The sequence below is a fragment of the Dermacentor albipictus genome, chromosome 7 (genome assembly GCF_038994185.2).
Source record: "Dermacentor albipictus isolate Rhodes 1998 colony chromosome 7, USDA_Dalb.pri_finalv2, whole genome shotgun sequence".
NCBI classification, from domain to species: domain Eukaryota; kingdom Metazoa; phylum Arthropoda; class Arachnida; order Ixodida; family Ixodidae; genus Dermacentor; species Dermacentor albipictus.
In genome coordinates this window covers 36,403,288-36,418,401 of record NC_091827.1, presented here as the reverse complement: position 1 = coordinate 36,418,401, position 15,114 = coordinate 36,403,288, and the positions used below count along the sequence as shown (strand labels likewise).

At 47.4% G+C, this 15,114-nt stretch overlaps 1 protein-coding gene and 1 long non-coding RNA gene across 2 annotated transcripts in view; one reads left to right on the top strand and one right to left on the bottom strand.

The window, feature by feature from the left end:
- Positions 1 to 4,532, bottom strand: part of LOC135905710 (uncharacterized) — a 233,603-nt gene extending 229,071 nt beyond the window's left edge. Inside the window, exons 1-2 of the long non-coding RNA XR_010565452.2 lie at positions 4,447 to 4,532; positions 1,958 to 2,104 (exon numbers count right to left, since the gene is read on the bottom strand). This is a non-coding gene — a long non-coding RNA (uncharacterized lncRNA). The remainder of the gene's footprint in view (positions 1 to 1,957; positions 2,105 to 4,446) is intronic.
- A 169-nt stretch (positions 4,533 to 4,701) lies between these two features.
- Positions 4,702 to 15,114, top strand: part of LOC135905694 (dihydrolipoyllysine-residue succinyltransferase component of 2-oxoglutarate dehydrogenase complex, mitochondrial-like) — a 48,603-nt gene continuing 38,190 nt past the window's right edge. The window contains exons 1-2 of the mRNA XM_065436666.1: positions 4,702 to 4,818; positions 8,571 to 8,604. Of these exons, the coding sequence (XP_065292738.1) occupies positions 4,729 to 4,818; positions 8,571 to 8,604 (124 nt within the window). The 5' untranslated portion in view covers positions 4,702 to 4,728. The remainder of the gene's footprint in view (positions 4,819 to 8,570; positions 8,605 to 15,114) is intronic.

Here is a 15,114-nt window from a genome sequence, read left to right as displayed (position 1 = left end):
TTCGCAGACGCTTAGCAAAGGGCACTTCTTAATAAAGGCTACGCTCGAACGGGTCATTCGTGCAGCGGGAGGGGGTGGGCTTCCAACCAACCGAAACTTTGTATGTACCTATGTAAACACGCATATACAAACACACGCACCAACGTACAAATAGGGGGTAGGACCGCCTTCGATTCCACAAAATAAAATACTCCCGTGGCTCGAACAGCGCCAGAGTTCGCTCGCAAACGCGCAGTACGTCGCCACAAAAAGCGGTGCAATAATTTTTAGCATGCATATGAAGTTGTCTTATCATGGTCAGAAGGCAAGAAATGTTTTAAAGAGTGTTTAACGAAAACTCCACACACGTAAGGTGGACACTAAGCGCATCTTGGCTGCCGAAACCAGACGATTAATGACCGTCGCCAAGAGAGCTATTGTGCCTGCAGTTATGTCAGTGACCCTTAACAGAGCGTCATTTATCACTAACCATCGTTCACAACAGCTGCACGTTTTCGATACATGCGATGCAGACACAGATTTAAGCGCATTTCAAATGTTCACATGCGCACATTTTAAGCAAAGCTTACTTTTACGATTAATTCATGCCACAGACTAATCAGGTATTTTGTAGCAGCAAATCTGCAAGTAGAAAAAGATTCGAGATGCAAAATGCAAGAGCTTCTAGATCAAATTTATTTCATACAGGGGAATGCATGAACGGCTGCTGGCAGCAGGCCAAGTGTGCTGGTTCTTGGAACCGTGGGTTCAGAATTCAAAGATAACGGAAAGGCAACAAGCTTTTAAGAGTAACAACAGGATATTTTTATTGCACTAATCACATCAAGATGGCAAACTTGCAGAGTAATTATTCACACAGTGCAGACTATAATATGACAACACATTTTTCTTGATGTCTCACCACTCAGAGAAGAGCCAGTAGTTGAAGACACTGTATCAAGTCAATGAAATCACTGAAACAGGCTTTGGCCAAAAAGCCAAATTGCAAAGCTTTGTGACCTATTGCATCAGAGGCAAGGAAATTTTACGTCATTCAACAGTGCATTCACTCCACTCCCGCCCACAGGAAACAGCATTCACCAAAGCAAAACGTAGATTTCCAGCATGTTTAATTGGACGAAAAGTTTTGTTCCACTGGCACCGCGTAGAGCGCTTTACCGCCTTCCGTGCGGTTTGTGCAGAATGGTGCGCTGCACCCCGTCATATTGAAATACAAGTGCCAGTACGATGTGTTCCGTATCACCACAGGACATCTATAGTATCACTTCACCAAGGTCCTTGACTTCACATCGTCGAATACCGTACCTGAAACCCGCAGCTGCGCCTCTGAACGGACGATCGACGGTTTTCTGATTGCAATGGCGATGACACTGACGAAAACGACGAGTTCGTATGAGTCGGCGATGCGCCCGTAAAGTTGGCTTCGCAGCGGCGCGGATCATTTGACGTCATTTTTCGCTCTCGGCCAATAGCGGTGCGAGCGGCACCGGAAAAGTTATGCGCAACTCTGCTCCCTGCGGGAGCATATACAGGAACACTATTCCGAACTAGACAGCGGCGATCTAAGCGGCGATTTCAGCGACAGTGGCGGTGTAGTTTTTGACGTCACAAACACAGGGTGGCCAGGAAAAAGTCCCATGAGTCGAGAACATGCAACCAATCTTTAAAAATCATTTTCAGGAAAACTAAATGACTTGCAGCCATATCGTTTCGCACAGGTAACCAGAGGGCAAAAGAGAACGTGTATTCAAAAATTTATTGAGATCAGTGGTCATCGAAAAATCGCCGGAGTTGCCCTTTAAATGGTACTCCAGGACTAGAACCCTACATTATTGTAGCCCCAGAAAGAAGCTGATAAACCCCGAGCCAAACGCCATCGGTTATAAGTTACGAGAGCGTCCCGTGAAACGATACAACGGTGGTTTCGCCTGAACAGACTCTTTCGCCGTGAACTCACCAAATGGGGGAGGGGGGGCCATGCTGTTGCATCAGCAGGGTCAGCAGGGAACCAAGCCGCCAACCTCGGTCTCGGTATAAGAGTGACCGCGGCAATCTGGAGACGCGTGGAACACAGTCCAACCACATCAGAACGCGCGCCGATCGCCTGTAAAGCATAAATCGTTCGATCAATCCGTCGGAACTTTATTTCCGTTTTCAAACGAAACTGAGATGCGTTTGAGAGGGAAAAAAATCCCTCCGCTTGACGTCAGAGTCAGACTTGACGTCAGACTTGGCTCCACTGTGGAACCCACGAAACGACATTGATGTTATTGTTTAAACGAAATTGAATTATTTTTAACTTAGACCGATTTGGTGACATTGTGGGATTATGTTTGCCGTTTGACCGTGCAGATTGACTGACTCTACATAAGTATATAGTCGTTTGCGCAGTTTCTTGCGTAAGTAAAGAAGCTGCATTAATGAACTTTGTAATTATTGATCGCGGATTAATTACTAAAGAAAATGAGTAGTTTGGAACACGTCCTCGAAATTACGTAGCTTTTTCATTATCTTTCAATTAAGCAATTTTGAATTTTTATAATATTCATTAAACATGCTCTTGTAAGAGCTATACGGGAACAAATATTTCACGTTCGAAGGCTGTCTCAAAAGCAAAACTGGCACGAAAAGAAAGAAAAGCTCCTATGACGTCATTATTGCATCCCTGCATTTCGTCACGCTGGCACCGTCACCGCTGGCCAGTGGCGTAGCCAGAAACTTTTTTCGGGGCGAAGGGGGGGGGGGGGGGGGAGGCGCATTCACTTGACCGGTGACGGGAAGGGTGATGGGAAGTGAGGTGGGCCGGGCAGGCCGCCTACTAACACAGGAATTTCGGGGGCGGGTGGGGTGGTGGGGGGGGTAGGCACGAGTTTGATATGCCACCCCCTGGCTACGCCACTGCTACTAGCAACCCCCCCCCCCCCCCCGAGGAAGTGGCTTGCGGATTGCCTTCGTTACCTTCATTCCTTCGTTGGCAGTGCAATTTCGTGATGCCCCTATACGTGGGCCGCTAAATCTGCACCATCATTCCGCCGTGCATCCTTTACCACGCGCAGCAACGGTTCTGGCCACGGGCGTCGGCTGCTATCATCATCAGCCCATATTTAGGTCCACTACAGGACGGAAGCCTCTCCCAGCGATCTCTAATTGGCCCTGTCTTGCGGATTTATCGGCATTCAAATTCTAAGCTGGGCCGCGATTCTGCTGCCTTGCCTTCCGCTTTGTTCTATGCCGCTCTTATAACGTCCACGTACCGTTCACATTTGGCAGAACATATTGATAACGCGGGCGGAACTCTTCTCGAAACGACTCTGCACAGATAAGCACGCACCCTCCTCCACCCCCCCCCTCCCCCGCGTCTCGGCCCCCTATAGCAAAAACTGTTCTGAGCCTATCCCACAAAGGCCGAAAACAATAACACTTCAAACAAAATTAAGACAACTTGTTCAGATTTATTTCTGACCATGAAGGGTGTATTTTTAGGAAGAAAATAGTGGAACTACAATTGAGTAAAAAATAATTAGTACGGTAATTAATTCATTAGTAGTTGATTTGCTGAACTATCCACAGCTGAAAACTCCCTCAGCATATAAAGAATGCTAGCATGGGCTCTACGTTGTGCTATCCAGCGCTTATATCAGAGTGTTTAGGCATTGAATTCAGCGTATCCAATAAGATAGGTTGTGCCCCTGCTTTGTGGGGAAATATCGATTACACACTTGCACAGCATTGTGTTGCCTTGGAAAAAATATTTATACGAAAAATATAGATACAACAATATAATTGCATGAAAGTTTGCTGATAAGATCGATCATGTATATATAGAGCGAACGTGTAGAAGCACACAAGCCTGTACTAAAAGCTTTGAATGCTGAATGATATACATGACCTCCGTGATTGCCGCCGCGATGCATAGCCTCGGAGATTTTTAAACAAACCGCACCACGGCGCTAGCGCAGAGCCCCGTTGACTGTCTCGGAGGCTATGCAATAGTTTCAATGAGCGCTTTATTCCTTTCTTCTTTTTTTTTCTGCGAAGTAGCTGCTCTGAAGCTTCTATTGGTTCTGGAAATATGTTCGCGTCGTGGCGAATTTCAGCGCTAAGCTACGGCGCTATTGATCCAAACTGAAATGTTTTTGTGCGAGGCCAATTACAATATCACGCGTCCCAAGTGCCCACTTCGCGTTCTGCGCGGGTGCGAAATATGTGCGATTGTTTGTGACGCTGGATACCGACTGCCTCCTTTAAGTCGAGCTTTTGTGACGTGGAAACTGGGCTTGCACTTCCTTAGCTCTCGCGATTTGTACCTCATCGCCACACTGTATCAGAATGGTCATCGCCCAACTTGCCATCACCTCACAGAATGACAGAAAATAGTTTAATAATTCTGACGTCCTTTCATCCTTGCTGCCCCAGCGCAGTAGAAACAACAAGTTTATCACTCACCACAGCGTCGAACAGAACGAATGTGAATACGAAGCACAAATTAATGACATACACACACGCGCGAACGCCTTCGCCGAGTACCGTGCCGAAACAGAGCAGACGACACCGATCCCAATCTCACATTTCTTGAACAAAGCTAAAGTAGATTAAAACTTTTAAATAGCAAACTTTAAAAACAAATATTTACGTAATTGCTTAGTTAAAGTTGTATTTCGCGTTGCGACAATAACGTATCAACTTTTACGAGAGCGCGGCTGCCGCAAAACAGTAGCCTTTAGCAACATGGCGGCGTTCTTTGCCTTTCTGAGCAGGAGTTCTCTCCGAGCTATTTATCGGTTAAAAGTAGTGAGTGAGAGTCACGACGCCTCAAAGGTAAGAAACGGCGACGCCCTGTCTCCAGCTCTTTGGGCGTGTGCTTGCTGTTCGACTGCGTGCTGTCCTTGCAGCAGCTGTAACCGCGTGATGTCCTCCTACGAGCAATGACCTTAGAGGTTCGGCAGCAGTGTCCTACTTCGTATTTTCTAAACTTCACAAGAAACACGGTAGTTTATTGTGATTCTTGGCCAGCGGATTTTGCTCTGTGCATTGCCCCTGCTGCGTTACGGGTAATCCAACACGATGTAATGCCTTCGAAATGAAACTGTGCTAGCCGAACGCCCTTGCTTGCACTTTCACAACACACGGCTAGCCAATCATAGGTAATGTCCAGAAGCAGTGTGGTATAGCACGCTAATCAACATCGCCCACGCACACTCACAAAAATATGATACAATACTACAGCATTGGTCACATAGCTGGGCGTTTACCCGACTCACCTGCTCGTCTTGAATCCGGATCAATACTCACGCCTGCTATCGACTCTGGTCTACTGCTGCGAAGTGCCTAACGCTTTGACGCTTGAAAAGTTGTTTATTTTCGCCACTATACCAGCAGTCTTTCTCGCGGCGTCCTTTAGTTTACTGTGGAATATACGGCTACTATTCCTGAAAACCTGGTTCCTCAGTGACCGAAGTGTGTTAAAGTACCGGCGTTCCTTTAGTAAAGTGAAAGGAGCAACCTGATCATGTGTGAGATTTAGCGTAATGAGAGTTTACTTTCTTTCGTTACAGCTCTCCCTACTTTCGGCACATTCAACTGACTTATAAATTGCATAAAAACTAAACTTGACGCTTTTACCGTTCCCATCCTTTTTGCCTTCCTGAAACAGTTGTGTAAGACGTGTCGGAAGTGCTGGCTGAAACATACCTCTGGCAGATGTTATCATTCAGTTGCTTAATAAGCGCTGGTGTCAGCCTTCATTGAAATGCGGTGATCAGTCTTTCTTTTTTTTTAATATTGTATCCATGCTTCATGATTTTGCCACAGCACACGGCCGCATGGTAATGAAGCCTTCCGCCAGCGTTTAAAGGGCGTCTACCGCAAGCAATACGCTTCCGAGGCGGTTTCTGTGCGTCCCCATGTTCTAATGTTGCACCAGCCATCGTGGCACGGTAGCCATAGCGTTCTGGCGCATAGCACAAAGTCGCCGGTTCGAATCCCGCTCGGGGCGGCCGCAGTTTGACGAGCCCGGAATGCGAGGACGCCTGCATAGTCCTATTTCGATGCACGTTAAAGAACCCTTTGGTGGCGAACATTAGTTCGAAGCCTCCCAATATGGCGACAAGTCTCTAAAGCCCAGCTGTTGCTTCGAAAGTTTAAACCCCCGGCAAACAAAGAGTCAATTAATCAAGAAGCATTCCGATGTTTGTGCATCCCTCTTTTGTTGCTCGCAGAGCCACAAGAGAGTTTACTTGTATTGTTTGAGAGCTGCGGGAAAACGCACCGGTTTCACACCTTAACGCCACCTGCCGTGCTTTGACCGCATCTCTCCTCTGCTGAAAGACACTGTGATCCATCTCGCCAACTCCTTGCAGTGGTGCAGTGAAATGTACAGGTCGTGTCACCCCACCAGAATAATGAGCTATAAGAGGGGCTCCGCCATTGCCCACCTGTGATCACCCTCTGCACAACGCCAACGGAATCCTTCACAGAAGGATTAGTAGCTCACGACGGGTGAGCCCTTCTCCCCTCGCGGAACACGCTGTCGGTTCTCATTACTGATTGGCTGACTTGAGCCCTAGGCTTCGCTGCACCACAAGTAATCGGTGAGACAGACTACAGTTTTGGTCTCTGTGAATGGCAGATGCTTCAATTTGTGAAACACTCTACATTAAAGTGTAAGCTATGGTTCAAAACTGCATGCATTCACATAGTATCAAACAAGGAGTCGGAGGAGGAGGAGGAACAAGGAGTATCAACCAAGTATTCGGCCGTGTGCCGCAAAATGAGTTGGAAAACACACTTGGCCCACCATTTACTACCTATATGGTGAGAGTGTGTTAATCGGGATGGTGGCAGACCACGTGGCTGGTTGACAGCAGGTACTGGTAGCATCCTTGTGAGCAACATGTTGCACTTTGGGCAAGGAAAGTGCGCGCTGCGGCTCATGCAATGCAGTCATGGTTTCTCGAGCATGTTCAGTATTCTAGGACAATTATTTTCAGTGATACCTTCATGAGGTTTTACACAACTGGCGACAGACGCGTCGGCGTCAGGTAACAGTGTTCTTGGTACAGTGCCAAGCCCGCTGTCATAGCACAGTATCGCAAATGCCCATGGACGCCGTGTCGTTCACCAGGCGCGCAAAATCTTGAGAAAGTGAAAGCAGCTTCGAAACCGATCACCCAAGAATACCGCCCCGAATTATTTAGGTGTTTGTAATGTAATTCACGCAGGCAGGCCTCAAAGCACTTCCATTCAGATACCTTAGGGAAGTTCAACCTTTCATTCGACAGGGTTTAGACGGAGCACACCTGACACAGGACACAAGCGCAATGCAGACACACTCACACGCACTACTTTCATTGTCAAGCGCTGTAAGTGGAAGTTCTATAGTATGCGTCAATACTCGCGGCAGTATCTGAGTGGCAATGGCACTCTGCTCCTGAGCACAAGGTCGCAGGTGCGATTCCCAGCTGCGTAAGTGCCGCATTTTGATAGGAGCGTGATGCAAAAACACATGTTTCTTTATTTATGTGCACATGAACAAACTACAGGCAGTCAAAATTCGTCTGCGAATCCACAGCCCGCCACTGCAGTGTTTAGCCCCGTAATCAATTGGTTCAGTACCAATCGGCCAAACGTGCAACCCTTGCCAATATTTAAGCTAATGTCAATGTGTAGAGCAGCACTGTTATTTATTTATTTATTTATTTATTTATTTATTTATTTATTTATTTATTTATTTATTTATTTGCGGGGTTTAATGTCTTATGAAACACTGAAGCAACGAAAGATATTGTAGTGGAGGGCTCCAGATTAATTTTGACCTAGTAGGGATTCTTAGCATGCACTTAAATATAAATACATAAGCGCTGCTGCATTATGCATCCACTGAAGTACAGCTGCTGCGGCCAGAAACTGTCCACACAACCTCATGCTAATAAGAAGCAGAACGATGCAGCCACTGAGCCATCGTACCATCGTAGCACTGCGACACAAAGCATGATGATGGGTAATGCCTTCATCTGATAATGAAAACATTTTCCCACTCACTTCCTTAACAAGATTTGTCTGGGTGAGCTTGTAAGTATATCAATCAACTGACTGTTCGGATTTGATGCCAGTTTGAGTGTTTACCATACAACACGCAGACATCTCTGATGTGCTGTAATCATGATCGGGGTTTTGGGTTCTATGTCACTTCGTATTAGAGAGGGTCGTGTTATGCTCGTACATTGCGACGCCAGTAAGGAAGACCACCCATGTGGAGCTACGACTGTAACAGCGTTGTTCCATAGCTATGAGCGTAGATGTATTTTGCTCTACATCATGCCGAAAGTGATGTAAACATCATCAGTGTCCTGTTAACCTGCTTCTACATCTAACGCTTCAACTGCTTGAGCGTTGTGTTCACACTAGGGCTACCTTATAGAAGGACTCCCTCACAAAAAGCATTGTTGCCGAGTCAGAGGAGCTATACAGGATGTTATCAAGCTGCTGTCATCTTTGCATCGCACGCATGGCCGTTTCCACATTGGTTGATCTTTATTATGAGCATTCTTCTCTTTCTCCATTTCTCGCAGATTCATCAGCTACGACATTTGACCTCATGCACAAGTAAGGCAATTTGCTTGTTGTACTATTGAACGTTGTTACCATCATGATTGTTCACTTTATTCAGTGGAGCTGTGCTTGTATCGGAATAAATGGGGCAAAATTTGCTTGATAATCTCGTTACTAGATTTAACTATAGGCGATAGTCTCACAGGTGCAACTTGGGTTACGTACACTGCAGCCTTTCGTGAAGCCATGTGCTGAAGATTCATCAACAAAAGCTGCAGACCACTTCAGTGCAGCTGAACGGTATTTGTGATGGGTTGTATCGATTGTACCTGCTACAGAGTGCTGCGGTGTTCTGCTGCAGAGCACAAAGCATGGAATTTAATCCCAGCCATGACATTCGCATTATTGTGAAGAAGAAACCCAAAGATGTTGGTGTAGTGAGATTTAGATGCACACTGCAGAACCTGCGGCAGTCAGAATTAACCTGGATGCCTCCACTGTAACATCACTTATTGCTCAAATGTTGCTTTGATGCAGTAAACACTGTCTTTAACATCATTACTTCAGGGGAAATTCTTCAGTGGATGGAGTGCGATGGGCAGACGTAACTCTCTGGGACACCATTAGTGCCTACAACGATGTGGGTGTGACTGAGGGTATCAAGGAAGTGATGACTGTGAAATTCCTTGCCAGTACTGAGAAAGACAGGCTTTTTGATCCAGTGACGCTCCTAATTAGTCTAAATTATTAATGCTGCCCAGTGTCCAAAGATTCAGCCTTTAACTAACCATAGTGCAAACACAAAGTGCACCAGCTTGGATGTTTCGAAATATTTCAGTGAGACTGAATGAGGTTGAGCTAGTGTCAGTGTCTGCTGCTATTGCTTTATGGTGTGAAATGGTACAACAGTAAGCAGTCAAGTAGCTTTGACAAAGCATGAACTGCAGAACCTCGTTTGGTCTTTTCCACTTTAATTGTCTTGTTCTTTTTTTTTCCCCGTGGCTCCCTTGTTTTCTAGGATCACAACCTTAGTTTTTCTCCGTTGCATAGTGATGTTTAGCTGTTACGTTTAGTATAGGGCACTCAGGTTAGGCAGTATCTGGCTACAATCTACAAGCTTAGATCTGTTGAACAAGCACCTGACTTCTAATCTAAGACATATTCTATGGTCAGTGAAGAAAGTTGTCGCTCTCGTGCTTCCATTGTTTTCGTTATTCGTCAACTTTGTTTATTAGAAAACCTCTAACTGACTTTGTGACGAGGGCATTAACAAGAGCTGGTCACGCAATCTTTTTTTCTTTTTTTGCAAATGAGTGTGGAGTATGTTGACAGGCAGTATAAATGAAAGTCATGAACTGCACTGATCAAGAACTTTACACACTGAGAATAATAAGCGGAAAATTGCAACTACAAATAAAGCACAGAAAGGGGAAGAGCATAATCATTGTGTAACGTTTGATGGGCCTTGTATGTTGGTTTTCATGGTTGTAAAGAAGAAAATTGACCCCTCATATCCCGTCATACTTCTCTCACAATTTAGAAGCAGTGTTTCAGGATCCGAGTTTTAGCCTCGCCCACCTTGAACCTTGACACTTGTATGTTGACAGCATGTACGGAGTGGCTGGCATGCCTCGTCAAGCAGCAGAATTTTCTAACAGTGTGACACAGGACACGGAAAAGAGGCATGGGCAAGCAATTGGTTGTTGGTCAGTTGTCTGTCAAATGCCTCTTTTTCTTCATTGCCCTGTTTGAAAATTCTGCTGCTTGACTTTTGTATCTTTTTCACAAGAACTGCTACTACAGCGAACCCACGTGAGAAAAAGTAATTGAACCTTCCTCGAACCCTTCCCCTTCTCACTCTTGTTCTGACCTCCATTCTTGCCTCAGCTGGCTAGGCTGTCGTCATCGTTTCTACTTGAGGATGTACTGCAGGCACATCGCTGCGCCTTAAAACAAGAGTTAACGGCAGCATGCCCCTCAAGTGATGCCCAATGACAGTTTGAACTTTGGGCAGTTTGTTACTTTTTGCATGCAACAGTAATGCATCTCTACATTTCCCGCTCAGAGTGCAGTCAACCACGAGAGCTTATGGACCACGTGATCTCGGAAAACGTTCAGTTTCCGAGCAGCCGGTAAAAGTAGTCAGTAAAACCGAACATCACAGTGTTGTTCACATATACTGGTAGAGGCTGTAAATGCGAATACTAGGCTGCGTTGTGAGGCTGCGCAGATATCCAGCGTTTTCCCACACTTCGTGTTCCGTAAAACTTTGTGTTTGGCTGTACAAAAACAACAGCAAAAATTGCTGCGCTTGATGTTGCAAAGCGTTGCACTTCTCGACAAGCGGCAAATTGCCCTGCCGTAAAGCGGGTCACGCTTATCGGCGGAGCTCCTCCTTTGAAAGGGGGGGGTGAGGCGGAGAAGCAAAATCTTTCGCGAACAAGAGGGCAGGTCAGGCGCGCCGCCTCGATAAGGTCCGGGAGCCCGAATTCTCACCGTTATCAGCGTTATCAGCCGTGGCGTAACACGTCGGACGACGTTTGGAACGCTTCATTCAGCGACAATGCTTGACGCTGATTGCACACTTTCTCTCCGCTCTTGCGAGACAACCGTGATGCAACGTCAGGGCCTCCGTATCGCGCTAGTGTAGGGCGAAACGTTTACCCGCCGTGGTTGCTCAGTGGCTATGGTGTTGGGCTGCTGAGCACGAGGTCGCGGGATCGAATCCCGGCCACGGCGGCCGCATTTCGATGGGGGCGAAATGCGAAAACACCCGTGTGCTTAGATTTAGGTGCACGTTAAAGAACCCCGAGCGTTCAAAATTTCCGGAGTCCTCCACTACGGCGTGCCTCATAATCAGAAAGTGGTTTTGGCACGTAAAACCCCAAATATTATTATTAGGGCGAAACGCGCGCGAGAGGAACTTACTGAAGGAGCATTGACGTGGCCATTTTCCACTTTCCTAGGATTAAATGGTAACAAGCGTAATAAATACTGGCAAGCAAGCCTAATCTTCCAGCGAACCAGTCCATAATTTGAAAGGGGAAAAAATTGCCCAAGAAAAAAAAAAGCAAGGACGATATTAGAAGTCGATTAACATTAGCGCTGATACGCAAGGCAAAGGTTTATTTCGGAAAACAAGTGCTAAAGAAAGGCTACGACAGCACAAAGCCAAAAAAAAAGAAAAGAGAGAAAACGTGCTATCGAACATGTAAAAATCGGCGAGATCAAGGATGGTGTCAGGACACGTTACGCCATATAAGGCCGGCTAGTCGCCATCGAAACCTGAACACCTCCGGATTACTGCACTACCGCGCCGGGGCGCCGTTTCATCCAATCACCATCCCAGCAGGGCGCCCCGGTGCGATTTGCCGAATTCGCCATTAGATGGCGACCTCTCTCCCTGTCTCTCTAGAGTTACTGTGTATGCTACCAAAGGTAGCATAGACAGTAACGTTTACAGTAACTCTGCTTCTCTAAAGAATCGAGTGCCCTTATGTGTCCCCTAGAGTTAATGTATGGCTCCCTCTGAGCTCCATAAAGGGAGCCTGAACGGTAACACTTGTTCCTCTCTCTCTCGCGCGCGCGCGCCTCTGTGTGTGTGTGTGTGTGTGTGTGTGTGTGTGTGTGTGTGTGTGTGTGTGTGTGTGTGTGTGTGTGTGTGTGTGTGTGTGTGTGTGTGTGTGTGTGTGTGTGTGTGTGTGTGTGTGTGTGTGTGTGTGTGTGTGTGTGTGTGTGTGTGTGTGTGTGTGTGTGTGTGTGTGTGTGTGTGTGTGTGTGTGTGTGTGTGTGTGTGTGTGTGTGTGTGTGTGTGTGTGTGTGTGTGTGTGTGTGTGTGTGTGTGTGTGTGTGTGTGTGTGTGTGTGTGTGTGTGTGTGTGTGTGTGTGTGTGTGTGTGTGTGTGTGTGCGCGCGCGCGCGCGTGCGTGCGTGTGTGTGTGTGCGCGTGCGTGTGTGTGTGTGCGCGTGTGTGTGTGTGCGTGTGCGCGTGCGTGTGCGTGCGCGCGCGCGACTGCACTACCTTTGGGATCGGCCCGCGAAAGCGGTCATAACAGATGGAAGACGTTGATGCACGCGGACGGTGGGAACGGTCGCCACTTGTGTAAGAACCCCCGGCGCGCTTGATCCAGGAACGCAAGAGAAGATGCGGCTAGCGACACACTGTTTCACCGGCGCTTCTTGCTCTATCTTCGGGATCGGCCCACGAAGTCGGTGTGGCAGATGGCAGGGAAAAAAAACCGCGCCACATTCGAGAAGAATGCTTCGCATTAAAAGGAACGAAATGTGGATGTTCCGGATCACCTCTCAATAAGATTCGCCTTGGAGAGACAGTGAATGACAACGCTAAATCTCTTTTTTTTTGGTAAATTTCTCATTCGAAAATTTTTCATCAATTTCATGGGGGAAGGCTGACTGCACTGCTGGAGAAAGGAAAGGCCAAACCTCCACATTTGAATTTAGCGCCGTATAAAGCAGCGCCCGTACGTCAGAGTAGCGTCTCGGATTTCGTAGTGTCTTCTTGTATTTGGGACTTTTTTTTTTTTTGTCGCAGGGAAATTTTCTCGGGACTTGATAAATGGACAATAAAGTTTTCCATCCATACATACAAATGGTAAATGGAGTACGCCATGCGTTCAGAACGCAGTATACTACTTTACCGGTAAAGAACTAGACCCAGATAGGCGTAAAAATCCGTGACGTCACAGATTGTGCGGCAGCTTTCGGCCTGCGTCACCCCGAGGCTTGTTTTTTTTTTCTTTCTTTCTCTTGGAGGAAGGAAGGAATTAGGAGAGAGCATTGCGCAGCATGCTTGAAACGAGACGTATCGACCGATCACGTGGCCGTCACGTCACACCGGAAGCGCTAAATCCTACCGTGCGCCACGAAGCGGCGATCGCCATAGGTGGGCCGACACGTATGGCTTCAATCCTGTTGCGCGATGCCCTCTTCTAATTCTTTCCTTTTCGCTAATTCTCTCCGTCCTTTTTTTTTTTTTCGCGGGGTAGGTTTTAGTGCTCCCGCTCTGGCAGGCACCAGCTGTGGAAGGCCGGCCTAAAACAACTGCGCGTCGACTAAAAACTACCTGGAACCAAACATTCCCAGCCAGTACGCTGTATAGTCTCTGGTCACGCGTGTTGGGCCGACACTGCGAGGCTTCACGGCGAGTTCGCTTTTCCGAGGCTGACTGCGTGTGACGTGGTGCTAGTTTATTTCCTTCACCCCGTGTTATGCGTATTTGCTGGCTTTACGAAGCCTCCCCTCACGATAAGAAGAGGCCCATTTCGCTGTTGCAGAAATGTTAATTGGCTAATACTAACCTAAAATCCATCTCGACCAGTGAGTCTCATTGAGTCAGTCGTTGACTCGTGCCCGAGCTGCGGCTGATCCACGGCTGAGTTTAACGTGAACGCCCCCCATACTTTCACCGAGAAAAAAAGATGTCAGCAGTTGTGTCTACGCTTTCTTTCGTCTTCGGTGCGTTGTTATTAGCCATGACAGAAATGCCTCTAGCATAGCCGACACGACTTGGCTGCCAGAGGAATCCGTCAAAGCGGTTTTGTATCTGCCAAAGCGAGGGAGGTTCGTTATTGCAGAAAGGTTGGCTTCGTTTCACACATAGGAGGCAGTGCTGCTGAAGTCGGAGAAACTTTTACTACCAGAATTCGCTGCAGTATTAAAAACAAAAGTGTTTTCTTTATAGACAGCAAGTAGTCGGGCCGATGTAAATTATTTGACGTAACGTTAACTCCATGCGTTATAGTTGTAATTAGTTTTACTGCAGAGAAGACGTCTGCATGCGCAGGTCAAAAGCCGGTTCACTGCGAACCGCGCGGAGTGGTACACTTCCGTGACCGCACTACTTGCATCACATTAAACGGAGCGCAACTGCTCATCATCTCGCTTGCTCTTTCGTTAAATGTTCTTCCGCAGTCGCTTATTTGACTACGCCAAGTGACAGATACGTCACCGCGGTTGCCAGCTCCTTCTCACATGCTCGCGAGACGAGCTTCGCCTCCGGTGTGCGTGGTCCGGGTTTCCGTGTTCCCTTTCTCTTTCTTTCTTTCTTTCTTTCTTTCTTTCTTTCTTTCTTTCTTTCTTTCTTTCTTTCTTTCTTTCTTTCTTTCTCGGTATCGCTTCGAGCTCGCGGCGCGCGCCCCACGTTAGCGAAGAATTAAGGCGTTGCCGGCAACTTTTGCCTGATTGATGGGAAAGGCGCAACGGCGCCGGCCCGAAGGAGCAGAGACAGACGACGCAACTTTGTCCGCAGCAGCCACTGCGCGCATCGTCCTGGACTTGGAAGGGGGAGCGGGGGGGGGGGGGGAGGAAGTTTACTATGGTCGGTCGGTCGGTGTATGGGGCTAGCCATCTCAGTTTCGTCTGTTTTGCCCCAGGCGTGGTGGGGGGATGGAGCAGGGGGGGGGGGAGGCTCTGTTTTGTTGTTCTAATTAGCGTGGCACCGCTAATTTGAAAGGATGATGCACAGCGCCTTCCTCCTCCTCCGTCTGCCGCGACGTCCTGGGCAAGCTGCGCCCCCTAACGAGAATGAATCTGCAGCGCCGCTCGC